This window comes from Hirundo rustica, chromosome 4 (assembly GCF_015227805.2).
Source record: "Hirundo rustica isolate bHirRus1 chromosome 4, bHirRus1.pri.v3, whole genome shotgun sequence".
Lineage (NCBI taxonomy): Eukaryota > Metazoa > Chordata > Aves > Passeriformes > Hirundinidae > Hirundo > Hirundo rustica.
The window spans coordinates 14,160,001-14,185,743 of NC_053453.1; the positions used below are offsets into that span (position 1 = coordinate 14,160,001).

The 25,743-nt window shown below is 40.3% G+C and overlaps 1 protein-coding gene across 5 annotated transcripts; it reads left to right on the top strand.

The window, feature by feature from the left end:
• Positions 1-402: 402 nt before the first annotated feature.
• On the top strand, positions 403-24,232 carry ERGIC2 (ERGIC and golgi 2). 5 transcript variants are annotated; one of them, XM_040061924.2, is made up of 15 exons: positions 3,285-3,378; positions 4,359-4,479; positions 5,623-5,768; positions 8,383-8,491; positions 9,965-10,011; positions 11,000-11,070; positions 11,636-11,676; positions 12,363-12,464; positions 13,914-14,009; positions 14,753-14,808; positions 15,730-15,828; positions 16,940-17,037; positions 20,351-20,513; positions 21,389-21,468; positions 22,279-24,232. In XM_040061924.2, exons 3-15 carry the CDS (start codon positions 5,663-5,665, stop codon positions 22,342-22,344), a joined length of 1,134 nt encoding a protein of 377 aa, XP_039917858.1. In that variant the 5' UTR covers positions 3,285-3,378; positions 4,359-4,479; positions 5,623-5,662; the 3' UTR covers positions 22,345-24,232. The 5 variants fall into 5 exon arrangements, with proteins under 5 accessions (XP_039917861.1, XP_039917857.1, XP_039917858.1 ...); XM_040061927.2 differs by lacking the exons at positions 3,285-3,378; positions 4,359-4,479 and adding an exon at positions 403-541; XM_040061923.2 differs by lacking the exon at positions 4,359-4,479 and having other exon boundaries at positions 3,249-3,378.
• Positions 24,233-25,743: the final 1,511 nt, after the last annotated feature.

Genomic DNA, 25,743 nt, shown 5'->3' on the forward strand with positions numbered 1-25,743 from the left:
TGACAAGAAATCTTCCGTAGGATAATTTTTAAAAGGATCTCTCAGAAGGCCACAAACTGATGTTAAAGATGAGAGAGATCAAATCCTTCATCAACAGCTTATTTTTATCGACACCAGCTAGGGACAGGCCAAGGGAATGGCGGCCCGCCGCGGTACCGCTCCACGGCCGCTCCCGGCCGGCCCCGGGCCCGCGCCCGGCTCCTCCTGGGCGGACCCACGGGCGGCCGCAGCTCCCCGCCGCCTCCTCCCGCTTCCCGGAGCGTGGATCCTCCTCATTGGCCGAGGCCGCTCCCGCCCCATCCCGCCCCAAGGCGCCGGGGCCCGAGCCCCTCCGAGCCGCCCTCCGACACCGTGCCTTCGCTGCTCCTCCTTCACGCTATATCCTTTCCAATAATCCCAGCTCTCAACCTCCAGGACCTTCTCCTCCTCCACCTCCTTTCCAGCCACTCCCACCGTTCATCTCCATATTCGTTCTTTTGCACCTGTTTCCTCAGCTCCTCCTCCTCCTTCCTAAATGCCACCTCGATGCCTCCACGTTCTGGTAAAGCAGCTGCTCTCTTTGAATCCCTGCCTCGCCTCACCCCCTGCCGGCGCTCCTGGCCGATCCCACTCGTGCCATCTAGCCTTTCCCTTGCCCTTTCGCGCTAGCAAAATGCTTTTTCAGCTACCGTGAACCACCTGTGCAGGCAACTGTAGCAGCAGTAAACGATAAGTTTGTGTTTAGTCTCGACATGCTTTATGCAGGCTTTTATTTTAGTTTGTTTATCCTGCACAGTTTCCAGCTTTTTAACTAATGCTGAAATGTGTTGAAGTGCAGGTGGGCAGTATCCGTGCATGCTTACATTTGTTTCTCTCGTTTGGTCTACTACTGTCCTCTTTGTTATTGTCTTTGATATCAATTGTTCTTCATAGCCCATTCCATCCTATGTAATTTGTGGTTTGCTAAACCATACGGCTATGAGACGTGGTTTCCTCTCCTTGCACACATCAAGGGACTTCATAAATCACCAGTGTTAAGAAGTCCTGGGGTTTTTGGGAAGGCAGTTGTGTTTTTGCATAGGTGGCTGCATTTAAGTCTGGGCTGCTTTGTGATCTTGTTAAATACTGAACTGAAGCAAATGTGTAAAGCAGCAACTGAGGAGCAGCCTGTTGGCTTACCTGCATGGTTTGTTCTTGGCGGCTTGATTTCTACCTCCTCATCAAGTTCCCTGAGGTCATTTGGCAGATACCTTATCAGCTGCCACGACTTAGGTGTGATCAGGAGAGCAGAAAACAAACAGGCATAAGGAAAGGAGCACGGTTTGAATTGGAGTAGTCTGGTACTTGATGGAGTGCAGTACAATCACTGTTGTGTCTCTTTAGCACAGTGCAGTCAAATGCATAGTGTTATTGCAATGGGCAATGCTATCACTATATAATTTTTCTCTGATTTTCCTAAATTCTGATTTTTTTCCTGTGTTTTCCCTCATAAAATCTCATGGAGACATCTGCAGTTATAAATGAGACTATGGTGGTGCAAAGCTGCAAGCAATTTTATCCCATGCCACTTCTCTCTAAGAGGCATCTCAGTGTGATGTTGAGCACAAAGGCTGAGCCCATGTCTGTAAGCAGAAGAGATTGTTTGCCTGTGAAAACATCTGTTGAGCATCTCTGCTGCACAGCTAATAACCAGATCTATCAGTTTCTCCTTCCAAGCCTCAATGCCAAGAGCATTTCAAAGGAAAACAGGGCTCAGCCAGAAAAATCCCTCGCTGCTAAATCATACTCTAGGACCTATGCATGTCAAAGTAAGAGCTTTATGTGCTGGAGCTAAAGCTGCCTGCTCTTTTTGAGATGAGGGAACAAATGTACAATAAACATATTTTTAGCCTGGTTATATATCTCTTGCAATATCATATTTTCCCCCCTCCCCTTTTTTCTTTTTGACTGTCTGATCCAGTTGTTATTATAGTTGCTACAGTGATGGAAACAGACTGATCACAATTCAGTGAGAACACTGGCATGTTGCTGCATGTTTGTTTCCTTCCTTCCTGCCTATCCCTCAAAAGCAAAAATATTCTCAATCTGTTAATACTCCTTTCTTATTTCAGGCTTTTATTCTCCACTGCTGTAGTTAGCCAAAGAGTTGTTTAATTAGTGTATATTTTAGCATGCTATTGAAACTCTTTTGTCATGTATCTACTTTTTCCTCTAAACCATTAAAAAGAGCAAATCTAAATTAATGCTGCGGAATTCACCATTATCTCTATTTTAGGGTGTGGGTTTTATTTGCTTGCCTCATTATAAAAAATACTGGAGTCTTCAGGTTTGGGGTTTTTTTCAGATCTATAACGATAAAATTCTGGTATAATTTCAGCTTTTTAAAACCTTATATTGAGCAATTTTTTCTGAATCATTTTGATATCATCTAAGATGTTAGTACTCCCTGGAAGATATTGGGAGAGCTCCCTTTTTGGCCGTAAGGTGTCTAGGTTGTGTCAGCTGCTTGTGGGCAGGGTGGCAGTAGCGTCATGAGAGTTGCTAGGAATGTAAAGAAAAATCTGGAGATAAACTAATGCTGCAGTAACTAAGGCATAAAGCACAAGACACCAATGCCTATTAATTAATTCCACTAGTGCAGGGAAAAGGACTGAGATTTTTGGGTATACAGGAGCCCTTTTACTTTTTTCACTTCAAATCTGAAGACTGGCTTGTGAGCTTAAAATCTTTCTTTCCCCTCTATTAGAGGCCACTGTCTTAAAGGCTTTTCCTTCATAGTTAATCCAAGATGCTGCCTCTTTTCAAACGCTGCTTGCTTCTATACCCAGAGTGTCCAAACCAGTATTAACACTGTAAGCCGCGTGACAGCTCTTAATCAGTTCGCTTTGGAAGGTACTTGACATTCATCGCTTTAGAAGATCACTAAATACCTCGCAGGGTCACAGGTTCTCCAGAGCAGCACGTCCCTTCTGTCACGGCGGGGGCGGCACTGCCATGGCCGTGAGCCCACCCCGCGCCTGCGGGACCGGCTGCGAGCGGCGCGGAGCCGCACTCCCTGCGGCTCCGGAGGCTCCGCGCTCCGGCAGGCTCCGGCAGGCTGCGGCGTCCCGGCGGGGCTCGGCCCCCGCCGTGCCCGCGCTCTCCCGGTCCCGCTCCGGTTCTCCCCGGGCCGCGGCGGCCGGCGCATGCGCGAGGGGCTGCGAGCATGCGCGCAGGGGCGGGCGGGGCGCTCCGCCGCTCCCGTCGGCCCGCGGCTCCCGCCGGGCGTCGGCGGCGGAGCGAGCCCGCCCCGGCCGGCGGTGCCATGCTCAGCGGGGCGGGCGCCGGGCAGCGCGTTGCGGCTCGTCTCCCCATTCTGGCCTCGCCCGCGGGCCTGGGCAGCGGTGGAAGAAGCGAGAGGTAGGGGAGGGCGACGGGAGGGCGGGGGTGCGGCCTGTCCCGTCCCGTGGCTGCCCGGTGCGTGGCGGCGGCGGGGAGCGCCCGCGGCCCGTACAGGTGTGTGGGCTCCGAGCTGGCGGCCGGCGCTGCCCTCGGCGTGGGGGTCAGGCGCGGGGCCGCTCCGTGCCCGTGGGAGCGGGTGTTGGGACGCGCCGGTAGCGGCGTCGCTGCCAAGTTGTCTGAGGAAGAGAGAACTGCCCGAGCCCCTCAGCGGGGTCGGAGTGGCCGTGGCTTCGAGCGGGTCTCTGGTCTTGAGTGGTATTTGTGCTGTGCTTTGTCCCTTATGTATCGGGAATAATAGTAATCGTTGTTTCCTAAAGCAGTTGGCTCTTGGATTCATATTACTTTACTTTCCTAGCAATAGAGTCCAAATTTGTTGGTGTGTCTGTAGTACATGTGTGGAGATGGGCAGGGATGGGAAATGGGAAGAGATCAGGTCTCCATCTGGATTTGTAGCTGAAAGTGAGTGTGTGGGATTAAAGAAACCGATTAACAGATTGCATATTTCTAGGTGGATTACAAAAATCCGCATACTTACTGATGCAGGGTGATTTAGAAAGTTTTTATTAAAGTGCTCTCAAATTCGCTGGATTTATCTTGCACCTCTTTACGATGTGCTCTTACACGTGCCATAGCAGGGAAGATAACGCGGAAAATGAAAGGGTGCTATGTTTTGCTGTATATCCTGCATAGGGTAACAGGCAAGCCCCGCTGATGTTTTCCTCTGTGCTAACGAATGTTATGACTTCAGTTGTGTCCAAGCAGCTGCTTTGCCATATCTGTGCGCTGAAGTTTTCCAACTTGTCCTTGAGCTACTTGGAGTTAATTCTTTAAAACAGTTATGTTATGTAATAAGGACAGAACCTTGCTTCCTGATTATTTTTTTTTATGCTGTATAACCAAAAGCCTGTTCCAATACTTATCTTCTCTGCCCACTCCAGCTGGTGTTTCTTTGAATCCTATGCAACACACACAGTGCCATTTTGTTGATCTCTGCAGCCTGGCCAAATGCAGAGTTTGTGTCTGAAGTCAATTCATGTAATGAGAAAGTTGCAGGCATAGGTAATTTTCCTTGCATGAACTTTAATTTCCAGTAGAGCCTATTGCTTTGTTATTGCATGGTACAAAGCCTGCTCAGTGCCAGGAGGGGGCAGAGCAGGGAGCAGATCTTGAGTAATTTCGCTAGGATATGCCAGAGACTTGATGTTCTCTTGAAACAGGGTAGATGAGTTCACAGATTTTTCTACAAGATGATGATGAGATCTGTCTCATGTGTTGGCAGTGTGGGTTAGCTTACCCAGCTTATAGTGTTTAAATAGGGGACAATAAATTGACATATTCTCAGAATGCAGTAAATGGGTGATGGTTTTCATAGCTTCAGAAATTCCGGGTGAAGTTTAGCAGTTCCCCAGAAGAAAAACAAGAGTATCAACTTGTTAAAACTTGCAGTGTATTGGCAGGACCAGGCTGTGAGCATATTTGCATGATTTGGAAATGGTTTAAGATAGTATTTCCAGGGCAAGCTGGAAATTTCTTTTCTCAGCATCTTGCTGCTTAACATGACTCCAAGCCGAGATCATGTCATGTACAGAAATGATGTACATTTGGATGTAGTTAGGATTTGATCGGTAACTTGCTTTGGGGTATTTTTATAGAGGAAAAAAATGGTCATTTTATGATCATAATATTCTACACCTGTAAAAATGCGAAATGGACCTTTTTTCTCCTTTAAGATCTAGTTTGTGCCCACATTGGCCGAGTGTAGGATCCCAGGGCAGTCTGATGTTTCTGAAGTTTATGGAGACTGTTAGATATTTCCTCCTAAGTCAGTGACTTCCATGCACTGTCAGGTCTGTTTAGCAAATTTACTTCAGGATCGAGTTTGAATTTTCTTTTTCTTTTTTTTTTTTTTTTTTAATTTAAAATGTGGTATATTCACTACCAATAAGAGCCTAACTGAGAAAGAAGTGAATCATAATAATTAAATGGTGAATGTACTGATGTGGCTGGACTGTAAACAGCGGTGTGCAGGCCAGTCTTAACAGTTTTCTTGAAGCAAAAGTGACCATTCAGTTGTCTAGTATGTGTTTCTTGAGAACATATTTCTGGGGTTTGAATGGCCTTATTCTTGCTTTATGTTAGAGCCAGTCAGTTTGAGCAGTATTGCTTGTGCCTTTTAATCACAATAATTTATTCTCAAATTAGAGGGACTATATGAAGGAGGAGGTGGAGGAGTCTGCTGAAGATGAGGCGACTGAATCGGAAGAAGACCTTGAATTTGATGAAAGAATTGGATGCCTTTCCAAAGGTTCCTGAAAGCTATGTGGAGACTTCAGCGAGTGGTGGCACAGGTAAGCCTTGTTGAAATGCTGACATTGATAGAAACTTTAGCATGAGGAAGACAGGCATCTGTATTCGCTTGAAATTAGCTAAAACTGGTTTCTTGAGTTCTTTGGTGGACTGACTGAGCTTATCCCCTCCAGGTAAAGACATAGTATCTTTTCTTGGTGTTAGGTTTCTGGGTGAGACTGAGTGGGCATGACCTGAAATGATGGTGGGATTCAACACTCTTGCTTTTGCAAAAGTAGAAAAAATATTGTCTAGAGTCAGATAAGTTGAGCATCAGGATTTAAGAGCAGTTTTCTAAAGCTTTTCTCTTGAAGGTGTACTTGATTTTAAGAGTAAGGAAAACCATTTGAAGAACTAAACACTTTAATCAGGACATGTGCTTGTCACTTGAGTCACTTGAGCTTCTCTGAAAAAGCTGGAGCTGTAAGAAAGATCTCTCTTTATGTATCTGATCATAAAATTGTGTCTTTAAGTTGAGCTGAGTTAGAGGTAGCCTGATCTGAACATAGTGACTTCGTTTCTTGGACTGTTGGAATTATTTGCAGATAAGAAACTGCTAGCACTTAGAAGTGGAGGACAAATATCTCTCATGTGTGATTATGCCTGAAACTCAGCTGAATAAAATGTTCAGGAAGCAATTGCAATCTACAGATAAGCCTTTGAAGTTGTTATGCCACTTAGAGTGTAGAAGTAAATATCAGAAGGTTCTATATTACTTTGCTGTCTCCTCAAGTGCACTGTTAATAATAAAAGGATTATTGTATATAACATAATCTCTAAGAAGTGTTTAAATAATTCTTTCTTAACTTTAGTCCCAGTCCCTGAGGAAACAGGTGTACTGTTTCTATGTTCTAATTTGCATGAAAACACCAAGTGCTTAAAGAATCCTTTTTTGTAGCCTAGCACCATCCTTCGTGAGACTTTTGCTTTGGTGAATGGTGCCTTAAGGATTTCTCAACACTAGAAGTTAGTTTAACACTCTTTGGTTTTATCCTAGTAACCTTATAAATGAGCTTATTAACCATATAAAATACAGGATTGTCTTTTTCTGTGCCATTATGAAACCTGAATATAGTGTTCCTGTTTCATTCAGGATTAAAGTGTCAGGCTTACTTTCTGATGTGATAGGGATCTAAAACATACCAAGACTCTTTTCTCAGACTTTCATGGCTTTCAGACCCATTGCAGAAGAAGTACTGGTCTCTCAGACAGTCTGAGACTCCAGCTCTGGGGCTGGGAGATCCTTCAGGAAAGAAAATTCCATAAGATTGTATTTTCCTGTCCAGATCCACACATTTGTTTGTTTGCTCAGAATTACCCATAAAGCAGCTGTGGCTCTAATTGTGTTTGTGTGAATCTGGATGGCCAATATGGCTCCAGCTTTCCTATTGTTGCATATCCAGGGTGAGTCTGACCTACTGGTTCCAGAAGGAAATTGGGAGCCAGAATAATTAACTGATTAGTGCAGTGGACATGTAGGGTTTCATGTGTGTGATTGTTACCCCATGTCAGCTGAAAGCTAGAACTGGAAACATTGCTAATGGACACAACAGTCAGTAGCTTCTTTCCTGATCCCCAAGGACAGTTCCTTTATTCTCTGCTCCCACCTCTGGCTTGTGGACCACTGTGTAGAGAGTTGATGCTCATCAACAACAAGCTTGTTGTTTCTCAAGTTGCCCTTCACGGATTCCATAGAGACATTCCACAGAATGTAAATGGAAAAAACCTACAGTGCCAATAAGCTGTACAAATTGCTACTATGCTCCATAACTGAAGTGTTTTCAAGCTTATAAAAGCCATGATTTAATAAAAGGGGCACAGCAGGTGCTTCTGTGCATCTGTTACTGTGTTTCTGACTGTGCAGCAGGGTGATTTTCCCCTTGCATTGTACAGCTTTGCAAGTGTGATGAGTGGGCTGCCTTGGAGATGATTGAAGCACATGTATCACTAAAATACACCAATTAGTTTTCATCCTAAAAATAATTTCAAGTTCTTCACTTATTGGTGGAATGGATAGCTGCCTGTTGCTTGTTTCCAGAGGGAGACTTGTTTGAAATATTGGGGTGGGAGTCATGACTATGCAGCTATATGCAAGTAATATAATGGATTTTATTTGTTATCTGCTAGCTTATTGAGTCTAAAACGTGATATTAAAAAATTGTTATAAAAACTTAACTTGTAGACCAGTGGAGGCTTGAAGGGATTTCAAGGTGCACTTCCTCCTTCTTTCATGCTGGAAGTTAGATTGAGTTTTCCTAGACCATCCCTCACAGTGATTTGTGTGCATTTTATACGTGGAGGAAGATCTATCCTGTTCTTAAGTTTTCCATACAGGGATTTCATAGCCTCCTAATCATTCCAGTATTTGACTGTACTTAAAAAGTACTTTCTTGATGCAAGGTAGGACTTATTCTTTTCCAATCCCGTCTAAAAGCAAATACTATCAGTATAAAAATAACTCTAAGAGCACTTTTGGATTTATAAGTTAAAGATACCAGTGTTGTACTGGTAATGCATAACTTCTGGAATTGTTAGAATTTTGTTCTGCTTATGTTTCTGAATAATATTTCTCACAGTCTGAATTTCTATTTTTTTTTTTTTTTTTTCTCTGACCAGTTTCTCTTATAGCATTTACAACAATAGCTTTCCTGACTATAATGGAGTTCATGGTGTACCAGGACACGTGGATGAAATATGAATATGAAGTAGACAAGGATTTTACGAGGTAACATTATTTGTTAGAATTCTTTTTAAAATGTTACTTGCTTGCATTTCAAGAAAGAATAGATTTAAAATGTTCATGTGACTTGAAAGCAATTTATAATTAAAATTACAAATTAAATACTACAAGGGTTTGATTTTTCTTCTGTTGATTGTTTTGGGGCTTTTTCTTCTGTGTAATCTATGAAGAAGATAAATTGAGATTTCTGCAATGAAGAAGTCAAAATAGTGTAGGTTTGTTGTTGAAGCTGCTCCCTTGGGAATTACTTGTTAACAGTTCAGAGAACATTGTAACTCAGCATCAGTTAGGTAAATCCCCCACTTTGGCTGGAGGCTTTCTCTAGTTCATACAGTTAGTATGTTGCCATCGTACTTTGTGCTGCTGGAGGTGAACTGACTGCGTTATTAGCGGTTGGCGCTGATTTTGACTCCAGATACAGCCCCCCTTGAAGATTTGTTTGCTGATGATTTCATGTGCCTGTCAGGACTGTGTTTGCCTTTTTTCCAGAGCTGGTCAGGCACCCATGAGTCCCAGTGAAGTTAATGCCGATTTTGTGTCCTGACCCCCTTTAAATGTCGTGTGTCTGTGTTATGGTTTGACCCTGCCAAATTGCCAGGCACCCACGAACTGAACTAACTGAAACTGAACTGAAATAACTTTAAAAGCTGTTCGGGTGGTTGCTGTGGTAACAAGCTAAAGATAGATATAGTAATTGGATGTCTAGTACATCAGGAATAATTAAGGTTTCTGTAATGAAAAAAAAAAAGGAAAAATTTAAAGGAGATGCATCAAAAGCTCAAATGGTAGTAAATCCATTCAGACAGCTGGGATTTCACATTTACGTCTTTGCTAAAGTAGGTTATATCCCAAGTGAAGCTATCACAGGGGAAGGGTGGTCTATCAGTTAAGAGACCGTTGTGGGATTTAGAGTATGTCCTACTACAGATTCCCCAGTTTGATTGTGGGCTAATCACTCGACCTGTGGTTCTTGACAATTTGAACCAATAGACACTGGTATAATTTTAACGGTTTTTCTCCTCTCTATTGACCCTGTCTGACCCCAGGTTGAGCCAGTGTTGAATCCCTTGTTTATGTGATTTGCTTGTGATCAGCTGAGTCCCAGAGGAATCTCCCTGAGAACAGAACCCTGTGACTATAGTGAGGGGGTTTATTCCTTATAGTTCAAATGACTTTTGGGAAACTAACATGAAAACTAACGGGAAATGCCCAGAATATTGGAGAATGCCACACTATCATACTTTTGGTGTGATGAAAGTTATCTCTTAAGTTACAAGTTTAGAGCTTTAATATGCTTTAAAAATCCATGTTACTTTACCCAGATTTTAAACAGCTTTATGTTTATTCATATAAATTTTGATACTTGACTGTATTTCTGCAAGTAGTCCTGAGATTTTTTTCTTGATACTTGTACTTGGGGTTACTTAATGGATTTTTGCCTTTTTTTTTTCTTTCCAGTAAATTAAGGATCAATATTGATATTACAGTTGCCATGAGGTGTCAGTGTAAGTATTCCATCAATGAAAGTGTTTAAATACTTTAAAGCCTCTTCGGAGAGCAATTGTATTGCTCACAATATAGTTGGATATTGTTCAGAATATTTTACCAGTGTCATTTCTTCTGATCTTAATGGCATGTAGTGATCATGATGGCATGTGACTCATTGAAGGAATTGTAAGAAATGTAAAGAGGATTATCTGTGCCATGTCATTCACATGTTGCAGAACCTTGCTTTGTCTGTCAGCAGGAACAGGATCTGTTGTTCAGTCTCTCATTAGCTGAAATATTTTAAAAGCTCATTGTGAGACACAACTCAGAAGCAGGAATTTATAACAATTTTTATTTATTTATGAACTTGGGATATATTAAGCTGGTCCACTGTTTAACAGCGCTAAAACCATTGCATAATTTCATCTTTCTTGTGAACATAAGAAGGAAGCCTTCCTTATTAAAGGCAATACTTAATATTATTTTGTCATCATTTAGGTAATGAACCTTTATTGTGTTTAGTCTTGCTTGTCCTGGACTGAGAGAAGAGAGAATACTACTTCTACCAGGAATGCAAGAAAATTTTCAGGATTCACTTTTTTTGACTAGCTTAAACCTTGCATTAATTGTGTAGTACATCAGTGTTTTTTTTACTCAGTTTGTTTGTTTGCAAATAGACTTTTATCCTCTGTTTTGACTAGTCGTGATCTCTATTCAGTGCTTGTAAAACAGGAGAAAATATTTATGTATAGCAGATAATAGTAAACTTGTGTATGTGGTTCATACAACTTCTCTGTAAGTGTTGAATCAATGAGAAAGTAGTGCAAGTCTGCAGAGTTTTTGGTCAGTGCCCATCAGCTGATGTTGAAGGTTAAATAGGTTGAAGGAACAGTAATGTATACTGAAGTTTATCACTGTACTGTGAAACTTCATTTCAACTTGAATTTTTTTTTTGCTTGTCTTTGATCATCTGTGTGACTTAATATTTCACTGTGTTTAAAATAGATGTGGGAGCTGATGTTCTGGATTTAGCAGAAACAATGGTTGCCTCTGCAGATGGGTTAATCTATGAACCAGTAAGTTGATTCTTACCTTTTTATTTAAAAATTTAATTCCTCTTGGTGCAAAGCACTACTGGGCTGGTTTGCTTGTGCCTTTTTTCTCCACCAAGCTTCTCAGAGGAACATTCTGTAGTTGATCTCTTTTGGCTATAGCTTCTGGGTACATTTGAGCATTAATTGCAATTGAATTTACTGAGTACATTTGTGTTAACAAATATTTAGGTTTGAACTTGGTGAGCAGGTATTACTAGGGGTCCTGTAATGCTGCTGCAGTATAGCAGGTCTGGTAGCTTGTCTTTAGTACTTCATGTGGGATGAGCCTAGAAGTAAGCAGTGTGCACCTGGACCCTTGTCTTTCAAAGATTGCAAATCCAGTGCAATTCTTGGTGCGAAGGGACAGAAATTTTTATATTTGAGCACAAGATGTATTATTTAAACTGCAAAGTCCTTTCATAAATTACTATGTGGTACCAAGTGTGAAGTTGATTATAACTCTATACCCACACCCCAGTTCTCTTCTGGGTTTCATGGAAGAGATGCTTTACTGTATGTTTTGTTACATGTGTTATTTTTGTTTCAGGTACCATTTGAGCTCACCCCACAACAAAAAGAATTGCAAAGGTAAAGCACTGGGAGGCATGTTTATGGTTTGTATTATTTGTACTGGAAGTGAATTTGAAGTACATCAGAGTCACATGACACAACGATGTCTTGAGTCTACTATCTTCGCTTGTAATTTAAGATACTAAGTTACTTTCTTTTCCTCTTTATTATGGAAAAAGAAAATTTGCTTTGGACTTACCTGTTCAATGGGGTCAAGCAGTTGCAAGCCAAGATGTATGGATTCACTCAGCTTCTGTTTTCAAATGAATGCCTGGTAGTGCAAGTTAAAATCATGGAATCAAATGTGTAAAATAGATTTCTAAATGTCAAAACTGAGCCGTTGTAACAAATAGGCACGTTCTTGCAAAAACAAATTAATTATTTACTATAACTTAATTGACACTGTATTTATCAGTTGATTATCTTGGTGTTGTGTGTGCCCACTATACTGACAGTCTTGTAATAGTACTGAAGCTTATGTGGGGTCTGGCTAGTTTTGGTATTTAGATTACTAACTGCTGTGAACACCTGAGCTTCAAATTCTATATAAAGTATTATTCCCAAAGCTTAATGTAATACTTTTATTACTGTCATCAACTTTTCCAATTTCCTGATTTGCAACCTGCAATTGAAGCCAATAATGAATTGTGAAGCTAGATTTTGTTTTACCGTGGCATGCGTTCACACTTGTCTCTAATCTCTAGGATGCTGCAAATAATTCAGAGTAGGCTGCAGGAGGAACACTCTCTTCAAGATGTGATATTCAAAAGTGCATTTAAAAGTTCTTCTACAGCACTGCCACCACGGTAAGAAAAACTGGGATTTTGTGTCATTATTCCCCTTTCCAACCCTATGAACTAAGATTTTACTGTGGTTATGATTCTACCCCACCCCCAGAAGACAAGGTTGTAAGAAAAGATCTCACTGCTTTTTAATGAATTTTAAAATAGTGTACTTGATACTTGCTTTGGAGAGCTGTTGTGTTATGAAAACCTCTGGGGTTTCCAAACTGGAGGTTTCCAGGTTTTGTGTGTGCTTACATATATCCATACAGACACGAGTAAATGTATGCACACACCTTTTTATTCCATGTGCTTTGATGCCTCCTTCTTAATGGGAATTAGTAATGTCAGAGCAAAACTAAACAAGAGTCTTTTTTTAAAACTAGTTTTCTGTCCAGCAGCTTTTAAAAGCATTTCTGCTATTACCTGTGTCATCATGCTTCATAATTTTAAAGGAATCAACCTTTGAATACAAATGTATTTTGTAAAATTCCTGTCTCTAAAGTGGCACAGTTAAGATAGTATGGAGAAACCTTACTGTTTTCACTTAATTCCAGCTACTCAGAAATGTTAAGAGATGAGTGCATAGAACATTTAGTCTGTTGAATCTAGATGCTATGTGATTTTATTTTTTTCCCCCCAAGGGAAAAACACTTTCTACATGAAAGCTGAAATTCTCTCCACTTAGAAACAGCACCAAAAAAACCCACCCAAACCAACAACAACAAAAACTGAATAAAACAAAACAAACACCAAAGCTGCTATACACACTTCCTGTGTTGTAATCTCCCTGTCTGAGGATCAAATAGATTTTTTTCTTCCTAAGGCAAGCCTAAAGATGGCTTAAAAATCTTTTTTTCTCATTTGCTTGATGTCTTCAGATTAATTAAGTCCTTCTGTGTCTTTGTGTTGCTTGTTAGTGCAGTATTTGAAATGGTATTTATGCTTGAGATGTGTTGAAAAAAAATAGGTTTTCATCTCCCTCTAAGGAGCTGATATTGGAAATAGATTTTTTGAGGACATCACAACCTGAGTGAGTGGAAGCTTTTGTAAAAATTGAAAGCTCTTCTTGCTACAGTGTTGTTAGTGTGACCAGAATGTATTTGGTTCTGTTCATTGTAGCATTAAAATTTTCCCACTGAGCCATTTTTGGTAGAAGGAAGTGGGAAGATAAAAATCCCTGGGGCAGATATGGTCTAATGTTCTCTGTTGGCATGTTCAGATGTCCTTAGCCAGTCTTATAGGCCAGATCTCTGAATACAAGTATGAATGAAAGCTCATTGGTTTTATCAAACTGACCTTTACTAGTTTCCCTCCCTTCCACCATCTCTGCTATATTTCCAGAAAAATACAATAAGGATAGGTAGATAATAATGCTTTGTGCTAGGAAAAAGAGGTCTAACTGTACTGCTGTCATTTCTGCTACACAATGAATATTCTCAAGTACTTCCAATGTTGTTTTTATTTAAACAGGGAAGATAATTCATTACAATCTCCAGATGCATGCAGAATTCATGGTCATCTCTATGTCAATAAAGTGGCAGGGAACTTTCACATAACTGTGGGCAAGTATGTTCTGTCCAATTCCTGAAAATAAAAAATCGCTTGACTTCTACATTCTGTATAGTGCATGTATGTATATGTGTGTGTGCTTTTATGCTTCAGTTAATGATTGGGTTTGATTGACCTTCCTGTACTCATGCTTGGTATTTTTTCCATGTAATACCTATTCTTGCACTGTTAATTTTCTTCATAAGTTACCAAAACCGTGCAGTGCATTGTTGCATGTAATGTAGTCTTTATGAACTTTAGTGTTTTATAGGATGGAAACTCTTGAAAATTGCTTTGTCAGGGAGCAAATACAGAGTGCAGTTAACTTGCTTACTCATAGAACAAATATGGTCAAACTTTTATTAGTTACTTGAGCAGTTCTGCAGCTTTTCATATAGTAGGACTTGGTCACTCTTCCAAAAGCATAGTGACTTGATGAGTTTTTGATATTTCTAAAAATGCAAGACACTAGTTTTGTGTAAGAGGGTTTTTGTGAGTCCAAGATTCCTGACCTTACTGTTCAGTCTGTCTGTATTTGACAGTAATAAAAATATCATATTTGGGGTTTATGTAGAGATACACAATAGATATCAGTTTTAAAAACATATATATATATGTTACATATATTTAAGCATTATAAGTTATGTTATACATATGAGGATATGTACATATTTTTAAAAGTTTTATTGAAATAGAGGAGGAAAGGTAGTTTTTCTACATAGTCCTGTGTAGATTCATAAAACATTTGTTGCTTTCTTCAGGGCAATACCACACCCTCGAGGCCATGCACACTTGGCAGCCCTTGTAAGCCATGAGTGTAAGTTCCTTCTGTCATCTCCATACCAACATGATTCATTTCAGTCAGATTCCTGTCTCCTAGTTCATCTTAGGTTGCTGTTTTAAGGATGTTCTAGCTATACAACTGCATTCCAAAAAAAGTGAAGAATCTTCTTTGCAGTGATCTGGCTCCATAACAATTTGCTTTCATACATTAAACACTATTAGGATTATCTTTAGGTTGCTTCTATAGTAATGGTAACACTGGACTCTCAGATGTACTTTGCTGTAACATAGATACCATACAAAATTCCTGTATTTCAGTCCAAACTACCTCTTTCGTTGAAGACCTTTTTAAAAGGTTAAAATTTTCTGACCTTTTTCCTTAGAAACTTAATTTTTGGATTATGAGTCTAGATATTAAATGTGTGTTGCTGCCTTACTTAATGTGAGGGAAGGGTTACTTACTGGGAGAAATTAACTTGATTAAACAGTTGGTTAAGCCTCCAAATGTCTGCCCATGAATTTATGTTAACACAACTTTAATAATTTTTTACATCTTAAGTACCTGCAAAATGGGCAGTGTAGTAACTTGGCAGCTGCCTTATACTTCCTCTGTACATCTGATTTACGAAATTATAGTCTTTTTAATGCAATTGCTTACAAGAACGTGAACTGTAGAATAGTATAAGTATTTGGCCAACTAGAAATTCTCTTTTATAAAATGATAATTCTGTTCAGCCTCCACCGTTGGTTCAAATATAGTTACAATTTGGTTCAGAAGCTCTTTTCTAGAAACATTTAAGTTTTTTTGTTAAATATTTTGGATTTGAATTTTCTCTGAAGTGTGGGTAGATTCAATGATGTGTACAGTGGTATTTGGTAAATGCATTAATTAGAATATTTTAAGTAGAGAATCTTATAATTTAAAAATGCTTCATTTCTCTATATTGTCTTTCAGCCTATAACTTCTCCCATAGAATAGATCATTTGTCATTTGGAGAGCTTATTCCAGGAATTATTAATCCGTTGGATGGAACAGAAAAAATTGCATCAGATCGTAAGTGTTGTGTATTTTAAAAAATCTTGTTTTCTTGAGTTTCCCCATAGTTACATTGAAAATATTATAATTTTTTGTAAATGTTGCAATTGACAAGCAGCATGTCAGGCTAAATTTGGTAATGAACAATGCCCTGTTCAGTTATCTACATGACATCTTAAGTGGGCATTTCTTTTTAATATCTGCACTGCTGTTCTGAGCTGTTTCCTTGAAGGCAATTTGTCATTTTCTCCAGGTTTGTTATGTTGAAGTTACACTATGTCTGACCATATTGCAGCAGTATGTTACAGAGGAGATCAAAGATCTGATTGTTGTAATAACAACAATAACAATAATGGCGAAAAACAAACCTGATTTGGTTTAAAAAATAGCACCAGGAGTCTTGGATTCTATTCCTGTATTTGGGTTGTCCCTTCCACAGTGTGTTTTGTGAGACTACAGCTGGATGGTTTGTGCAGCACTGTTTCCTCCTGTATAAATAAGGGAGAGTAGTAACCTGCTTCATCCCACCACTGGCATTCCCTGTGAGAGTGAACCCCAGAACCTTCTCTTGCAGCCAGAATGGTTTAGTGGAGTTGAAATAAATTGCTTCAGTCTATTGGTGTTTGTTCCCTTAGGGAATTGCACAAAGAGCAATCAGATGCATGAACAAGCTGATGTCTCTAGAAGAATTCTCTAGAAGTGTAATTGAGAGAAAATCAGTTTAGAAGGACTTCCAGCACTGTGTATACAATTCAGTGGCAAAATCTAGTCAGACCACTCTGAGATTTGTATAGATCATGAAACATGTGACAGTGTGAATCTTGTTCTAGAGCCCTGGAAAACACTACCTATGTGTTTCATTTGAATCTTTGAGTGGCCTAACCTTAGTGAGTCTTTTCATTACATGGGAAGAATGTAAATTTCTGAGTATAAATGGGACATACGGGTCTTTTCCATGGAAACTAACTTTGTGCAGATGGTGCTGAAGCAGTTTTGGCAGTGCTGGCATTCCTTGAAGATTGTCCCTAGTGCAAATGGCTTAGCTGGTTTATTATTTCTTTTATCTGTGAATATCTCAGATGGCCTTTGTTCCTGATTCAACAGTAAGTTGTTTTCTTTTTTCTTCTAGACAATCAGATGTTCCAATATTTTATCACAGTTGTGCCAACCAAACTCCATACATACAAAATTTCAGCAGAAACCCATCAATTTTCAGTGACAGAAAGGGTAAGTAGAAGAAGGAAAAAAATCTTTAGATTTTTTTATGGAGGAAAAAAATCTAAAAGTGATTGTTCATAACAAAAGTTCAAATGGAAAATAGTACCATGGTTTTAAAAAGTACTCTTTGTAGAATATTCTAGTACACTAGATTTTTCTGTAAATCATATAGCAGTGATGGTTATATATTTATATATTTTTATATATATATATATGCTTGGTGACACATGCAAACTTCTATTAATGTTCTACATCTGTAGATCTGGAGTCTGATATTAGAATTAATCACAGACAATAATTTCCACTTCACTGGATGCTAATAGTTGTGGAATCCTCCAAATTTTAGGTCTGTAACCCAGCGTGTAGCTTTACAAATATTTAATTCACCTTTAGCTTTTTATCTGTGTGGAAAGCAAAGAAAGATGCAGCTTGCTTGAATATCCTGAACTTGGTTGTGGAGTGTAAGAACTGGAAACAGGTAGTTTGTATGAAAAAATGATCACACAGTATCTCAGATCACAGTTGTCTTGTCTAATCTTTGTTGAACCACCAAATTTAATTACTCTCAAGCCTAGAGAGCTTCCACTTCTGGGTTTTGAGTAGCTTTTAATTCTGAATCCATAATGAGGATAGTTGATGCAGCATAGTATATATTATTAAGTACTAATTTAAAGACTGGGAAAAAAATGTTGGGTGTACTGACTACATGTCTTATTTTCAGACACTGAACTCTGTTTTCATCTTTTATCAAAAGCAAAAAAAAATTATTTGTGAAAAGTTTGATTAAAAATGACAGATAATGCGAGAGGTGAGAAGAAAGCCTTGGGTTGAAAGAAAATGTGGGTATTAGTAGAATGGCATTTCACTGTATTACAGCTTGTGATGTTCTCTAAGGGAGAAGAATTTTTTATTTCCTCACAATTCCACATTGTGCTTCTGAAAAATACTGAGGTAGAGGAAGTAGGATAGATGTGATGTCTTGGTGTTCGACTTCCGACATGCAGGCCACTGAAGAGAAAGGTTTGCTCCAAAACTCTGGATTAAAGAGAGAATGAAGAATTTCGTAATGCAGGATACCCCCACCTCCTGCTGGTTTAGCAATCTGCTTTGTGTTTTCTCTGCATAATCTGCAGCAACTACGGTGTTCCTTAAACTTCTGTATGTCAGTCAACAGTTTATCTTATTCTTGTTCCTTTTTTTTATCTTGTATTCAGTTTTTCTCTCTTCCTGTGTAACAATGGTTCTTTCAATTAACTGTCCAGTCTAAGCTAGCTCTTCAGTTTTTTGTGGGGATGTATTTTTATAAAAATTGCCACAACCACAAGTTGCTTGGGAGAAGACTGTGAATAATGGAGATAAAGAGTCCATTCTGTAGGTGTTTGCTCTCACTGCCTCAGTAGGCAACCCTGTTGCCTCCAAAGCTTATTTTTGTTTAATCTTAGGGAACCAAATACTCCTATTAGATGAGCTGGCACAGACTACTAAGAACAACTATTCACTCAACACCTTAGTGCATTTCTTTTCAACGAGTAGGCACATATGCAGACATGGAAAAAGGTGGTCAGACAGCAATGGCTCAAACTTGAATGAAGCTGTTGTTGGGCACGTGGAGAAGCAGAGTTTGAGAGGTGTGGGCTGAATCTTCTGCTTCAGCTATTCTTGATGGTTGAGATACTGTAGTTATTTATGTTAAAAAGTTTTAATTCCAGCAAGGCTTCACTGATGCAAGGTTAGTAATTTTTAGCAGATTTTAGCAATCAAAAGGTAAATCTTCTGCAGCAGTAGAAGCTGGAAACAGATCAAAATGGTTTGCAGAAAAAGAATTCTGTTTCTTTTAAGGGTGGAGTTTTGTGTGTTCTATTTAACTTTATATTCTTTTTCCACCATTTGACCTCAAAAGACCAGTAAGGCATAGGGAAATAACAGAGAAAAAGCAAACAAAAGTAGAGTTTTGTCCTTTGCCAGTGGCAAGGTTCTGTTTACCTTCAGTCTTCTCTTCCTTTTTAGTATGACTGCTCATCCATCTCCAAATGCTGACAGTTTTCATGCTTTGAAATACGGAAAGCATTTTCTACTGGTTTGTTTTATTTAACCTTTGCAAAGTTTTTGGAACCTGTTATCATTACTGATATGTTATTTTGACATCCTTTTAATTTTGGTGTGGTAGCATAGAAAGCATTATGGGTTTTGACAATGTTAGTTAACTGATGAAGTTGCTTAACCTGCATTTTCCAAAGTGGTATTCTGATTTTTATTTTGTGCCATATTCCACATGCTTTTTGAGAACAAGCTGCTAAATATACAGAGAAATGGAGCTGTGATATATTGCTTTTTTGTTCAGTCCTGTTTATCTTCTCGGTTCTTACTGGCTTAGGCATGGCTGAGTTTGTCTTCAGTCTGCTTTGTTCTTTTCTGCTGTCCTTAGATATTTTCAGCCAGACTTACCTGGCAGTGTAGTTATTAACACCTTTCACTAACAACAGAATTACAGCAAACCTCTGAAAGAAGCTTGTGTTGAGGTGTTTTCTCTCCTGAAACCTCTTTAAAAAAGTAGATATTTATAGCTGCCACACTCTCCTCTTTTGGTGTCTTCTGGTTTGAGAATTTGGAAAATGAAAAAGAAACTAGAAATTCTTCAGATTAGGACTGAGGTGCTGGGTAGTCATAGTGAGTTTGGGGTGTTTGTTTATTTACTGAGGTGTATTTCTTGCTGTGTGACTGTTGTCTGATAGGATGTAACTGACAAAAAGTTTGAAAAGAGGCTTTTGCTGGGAAAGGTTGGCTGTTCCTTGAGGTGGCTTCCAACCTTCCAACTATTCTATGGTTTGTATAAATCCTTTGGGGATTCTGCCATTGCTAAGGCTGTTCAACAATGTAAATCTCATTAAGGTCTCACGCTGAATTAAGTGATTCATAGTGGCTGATAAAGTAGGAGGAGCTGTGGCAATTATCACACCAGTGCACACCCCTGAGTTCACAGTCTAGGCCAAGGCTGTGGCATTCTCCTCATGGGTACCCACATCAATCCAGTTATAAAAATCCTCTTTAAAGGACCATATGGGCAAGTCTTGAGAGAACAGTACCAAAGCACAATAGCGAATATTGATACGCAGCACAGCAGACCAATGACCAGGAAAGTAAATTTTTACTTCAGGATGTTTGAATTTTAGAAGAGACTGGTCAAAGTGACCTTAATACTCTCCAGTTTTCTGTTCATTGCTAACTCTGATTAAATAACTCTTTGTCATCCCATCTTGTAAGGCTGGTTTTCTTGTGACTAATAACAAATGTGACTAACGAGTGTTCCTGTCTTTTCTTTCAGGAAAGAGTAATTAACCATGCAGCTGGCAGCCATGGGGTGTCAGGAATATTCATGAAATATGACATCAGTTCACTCATGGTGACGGTGACAGAAGAACACATGCCTTTTTGGCAGTTCTTAGTGAGGCTCTGTGGCATTATTGGTGGAATTTTTTCAACTACAGGTGATTATCACACCTTCCTTCTTAAGTTCTATCACTTTTTTTTTTTTTTAAATTGTGGTGATTTCTATGGATAAGTTACAGGGAGTCCTTGTAACAGGTTTAAGACAAAGTACTCGTTTGTGTGCATTGAAATGTGCCGTGAAAGCTACTCAGTTTTGGTGTCCCAGTATGGCATTTCTGGTGTTTTAAGGGCCTGTTTCCTTTTTGGTGACTACAGCAAAGTTCATTTACTTCTGGAAGAGCAAGGCTGTATCTGTCTATAGATATATAGATATCTATGTATATGTATGTACATACACACACAAACCGATATTCTGTGTATTTCCTATTATTGGGATCCGATAATTAAATCAGTGACAAAAGTTGAGATAAAATTACCATCTGAAGTAATTGGGAAGATTTTTCTTGTGAATGTCCTGCTGGATTTCTTCATGAAAGAAAGTAAACTGAGTTGAAAAGGCACAATTCACTTACCGGTCAAGACTTAATAGGGTATCTGGCCTACAACTTACTTCTTTCCTTGGCTCTCATTTGAAGAGAGCTCAGTAAAGAGGCTTCAATCTAAGAGCTGCTTTTCAGAGTAGATATTTCTGTCCCACACAATGTATTTTCACCCATGAAAGCTGGCAGAGGGAATTACATTTACTCGATAGCTTTACATTCTTGATGCATTTCAGAATGCTAGAATTCTCCTCTGCCGTGCCCTTGCTATTTCCATTCTTACTGTTAATTTCTCTGTGCTTAATGTATACCCATACATTAAACATTACTGCACTGTGTCCTATCTAAGTATGGTGCATAGCTTTGTTGTAATGCTTCCATAAATAATACACTTTTACTACTGGTGACAGTTTAAATCTTGGTTGACGTTGCAGGAATTTTACATGGCTTTGGAAGATTTGTAGCAGAAATTATTTTTTGCCGTTTCAGACTGGGCTCTTACAGATCCACATCGGTAAGGAAAACTTCCTCTAAGTATTTCTTTAAATGTTACAGCTGAGGATGGATGATAAGGACAACTTTGGGACTTGGTCCCAGGAGAATTTAAGATATTTGCAATAAACCCTCCCCTTGACATGCATATTAGCAGAGATACAACAGCTTTTAAAAATAGTTGGAAAACCTAAAATGTAAATAAGCAGAGTTCTATAACAAACTGAATTAATGCCACTGAGTCTCTTAGATGTCCTACATTCCCTTCATTATCCTTCTCTTTTAAAAAGAAACTACATTCTTTTTGCTCCAAAAGTTATGTGTTTCCCAGGCCTGGTCAGTCTCCCTGTCCTGGTTTTGGTTTCACACATGCTTTTGCTTGGCCTGCACACTGAAGAAGCGGCACTGTGTGCTGCAGGGGTTCAGTGGTGCTCCCTACTGCTCTGCAGGCTACTGCCAAGCAGTGTGAAAGAGCTGAGCCTTCACCTTCCCTTCATTAGGCAATAAGAGAACTGCTTCTCTAGCAACTACTTGATTTTAGCATACTTTTATTTTTCCCATTTCAGCCTGTAGATAGGCTTTGAGACCTCTGCTTCCTTCCAAATTTCTCTCAAATTTGGTTGAAGTTTGCCAGCTGGCAAGGTTATGTGAGTGGGGAGAGAGGAAACAAGGCAACCAAATTTGTATAATAGTTCTGTGAGAGGCCGGGTAAAAGGCATCCAGGAAATGTGCAAGAATAAAGAAGTAAAGAAGTGTGTGGTTTTTGAGGAGGGAGGGTGGAGATTCTGTTGCTGGTCAAGCCATTAATACCACTTTGTTTTTGTTTCACCAGGTCCCACTTCCTGATGGCCACACAAGCAACCACTTACCTCTAACTACAGACAATAGTACACATTAGCCTCCTGAGAAATTTTTTTTTCTTCCTGCCTGATACAGACTTTTTTTATAATAAAGAAAACATTGTGCAATATCCTGAGACAGTGCTGATGGGCAGCAAAGAAATGAAGCCTTTACAAAAAAAACCTCCAACAAAACCATTTGTGTAATATTTTGTCTTTGAGGACACATGGAGACATAGGAAATTGTGAGACCAGTGAGGTTGATGATCTTCTGGGGAGTGAAGGAGTGTTGTGCTGCCAATACAGTATCCGCGGTTAAGCTGAACATCTTCGTGGTGGCTGCCTGTGACCGCTGAAGCATCTTAGTGATGCCTGGGAAGGCTGCAGGCCCCAAGGAGAAAAGAGTACAAGTGGGATGTGTGGAAGGCTGGCAGCAGCCACAGAGGGACAGTAACAGAGCTGGAGTTTCTCTTAAGTGTGCAAATGGGGGATTGACTTTTCTTGTTCTTTTATAATGCCAGGGCTGGGGCTAAGACGCCTTTCATACAGCTGGGCAGCGATCCTAGAAAATGCTGAAGAGGGGAAAACAAGAGAGTAAGTAAGGTGGGGCCCAAGCCATGATGTTGGTCACAGGCACTGCCATTCTGCAGCCCCACCATTCCTTAGTGGAAGAAACATGGAGCAGAGGTGTTCCTCTGTGTTCCCACACAGCCACAGTGCCCAAAGTAAGTGTCACTTCTGGCATTGGTGTGGAAGTGCCCCAGGACTCCAAGAATGTGCTCCAGCCTGCGCAGCTTTTGGACTTTTGAATAAGGCATTTGACTGTAGTTTTGATAAAAGGCAAAGACTCCCTAGTAAAAAAAATCAGGATATCTTTGTATGCCTCTTTCTTGGTAAAGAAATTGCTTTGATGGAATCTTTGTTGTAGCTGTGCTGCTCATGTGGGAGCCATGGGAGCATCCACGTGTTGGAAATGGAGAGGGGAAGGGAGAAGGGCAAGAAGCTGCCAGTTCAGGGCAGTTGGGAGGTCTGCTAGGCCAGGCAGGAAGTGTGGAGCTGGTAGTAGGTGACTCCGGGAAATCTGAATCATATGGCTGCAGACAGGTGATGAAGGATCTGCAGAACTAGTCCTTGCTGTTCATGAAGGTTTTTGTAAATTAAGAGAGCAATACTGTATTGTAAATATGCTGCTGAGAAAGAATGTTATTAATGCAAATGGTGCTTTGAGAAATGGAACGTGTCACTGCTGAACTACTGGTGTACACCTGTGGTTGAACGTTACTCCACCAGTGTAAAAATTTATTAATATGATTCTTTCTCGGCAAAACTGATTTAATAATATGTTAGAAGGTGATGCTGATCCTGGCCTTACTCCCTGTGGAATTAATATTTTAATTAGAAGACTAATTACAGAAAAATAAAAATCTCTGTGGTGGTGTCAGATTTTGCTGACTTCCATTAATGTACTTTATAGGACACTTGGACTTTGTTGACGAGCATAGTGTTAATAACACAGCTGATTTGCTATGCAAAGCAAAGGGCTTCCTGAAAAGAAATGAAATAGTAAATAAAATGTGGGAAATAAGGAAAGACTTTTGTTGAATTTGGCTATTGAGAAGAAAGTTAAAGGAAGCCAGGTCCTTGGGGATGACAGCCAGATTTGGGGTTTTCTCTTTTGTGCTTTGTTTTTCTAACACTGATTAAAACTCCAGCAACTTGAGAAACTCTTTGGTTCCCATTTCTCTTTGGTGTTTCCTTCTGAGGTTTCTTTCCTACTTCTGCTCAGACTGGTTCTGCTTTGGGCTTTTCCTAACACTTGTTTCTTATCTGCCTGGAACAGACTGTACTGGTGGGAGAGACTGATCTCAGTTGACTTTCTGTAGCAGAACTTTAAATGTTATTTTCTATTCTCACATAAAAGAGCCAAGCAGCTTGATGTGTTTTAAATCCTTGTGTGGCATATTCATGTTGTTTTGTCTAAAAAAAGCTTGTGTGAGGGCTGGTTGCTAATGGAAGAACATTTATGATCAGCTTGCAGATGTGAGGTGCTGCATTGCAGGGTGAATGCAGGATCAATTGACCCTGTGCTGTTTGTTTTCTCTCCACAGCGGGTTTGGTAGTTGGACCAGTACTGCTGACCCTGGTACCATTTGTTGTCAGCACCTTAACCAACATGTGCAGGGAAGTCCTGGAGAAAATAATAGTTTATTGCAGGGACTTTTTTTGGGTCACATTTATTTACATTATGCAAATGTGAGTGTAGGATGAAAAACTGGGAGGAATGGGTGTCCCAAGGGAAACAGAAATCCAGATGTTAATGTGATGTGTATTATCTGGAAGGGGGATAGCAGATGAAAATACCATTTTTTGGGTTAGGAAAGATGGTCAAAATGTATTTTTATCTTGTGCTCTTACATGATGGTTAAGAGAGAGAGCCCAGAGGAAGACAGTTTTAACCTTTTTAAGGTGTGTCCATAGCACACCCTTTGCAGACCCGTGTCTGTCTGGCCAACAGCTCTTCCCCACCCCAGCCAGTGAGGTCTGGGTTGTGTCCTGCTGCTGCTCTGCTCCCCCAGGGCGAGGCTGGGCCCTGTCACCGTGCCTGCCTCTGAGACCTGCAGTGCTGTGCCTGGGGGAACTGTGCCCTGGGGCCCTTGAGCCTCACCCCAGGGTTGTGGGAGCCAAGCCCCGATGGGATGGGATAGGGACAGATATTGCTCCAGTGCCGGCTTTACGGCTCAAGGGGAAATGCCGAGCCTGGTTTTTAACAGAACAGACTGTCTTTGGCCACGTCACCTGCCAGCCAGCACCGCACAGCATTTGCAAGAAGTTGCTATAAAATCTCTGGGTTACGATGACACTTCCCTACCGTGTTCTGGGTGTATTTCACAAAAGATTTCTGATTAGAGAGAGGAAAAGGCAAGACTCTAGCCAGCCCTGGTACTGCAGGAGTCCCTCAGTAAGGGTTTGCTGCTTTATGGTACAGCAGAAGGTGGGATGAGACATTTCAGTGGGCAGCGAGGCTGTTGGGGCAGGTACCTGCTCTATGGACAGCAAAAGCAAACTGGCAGAGCAGAGACAGGCTGTGATCAAAACCTGCAGCTGTGAGGGAGAACATCGGGAAAATTGATCATGAGCTGAGAGAAGGGGTCAATTAATGTTCTTTATAATAATAATGGTGCTTCTAGGCCAGTGTGCTGTGCCCTTGAGTTGTGTATAAGGGGCTGTGGTGGGTGTGGGTGGGCAGTGTGATGGGGAGGCTGTGGGAGTCAGGCTGGTGTGGATGTCACTGTATGGCTGCTGTCTTTCTTACCCACCTCTGTTTTGTGCATTGGTGCCTACTGTAGGACACAGCACAAGAAGACAGTGAAGTGGGTATAGGAATGGAAATTTCCCTGTTTCAGACTCTTTTCTTTCTTTTCCCTGACTTTTCTAGCAGATGCTCTGGAGTTCTTGCT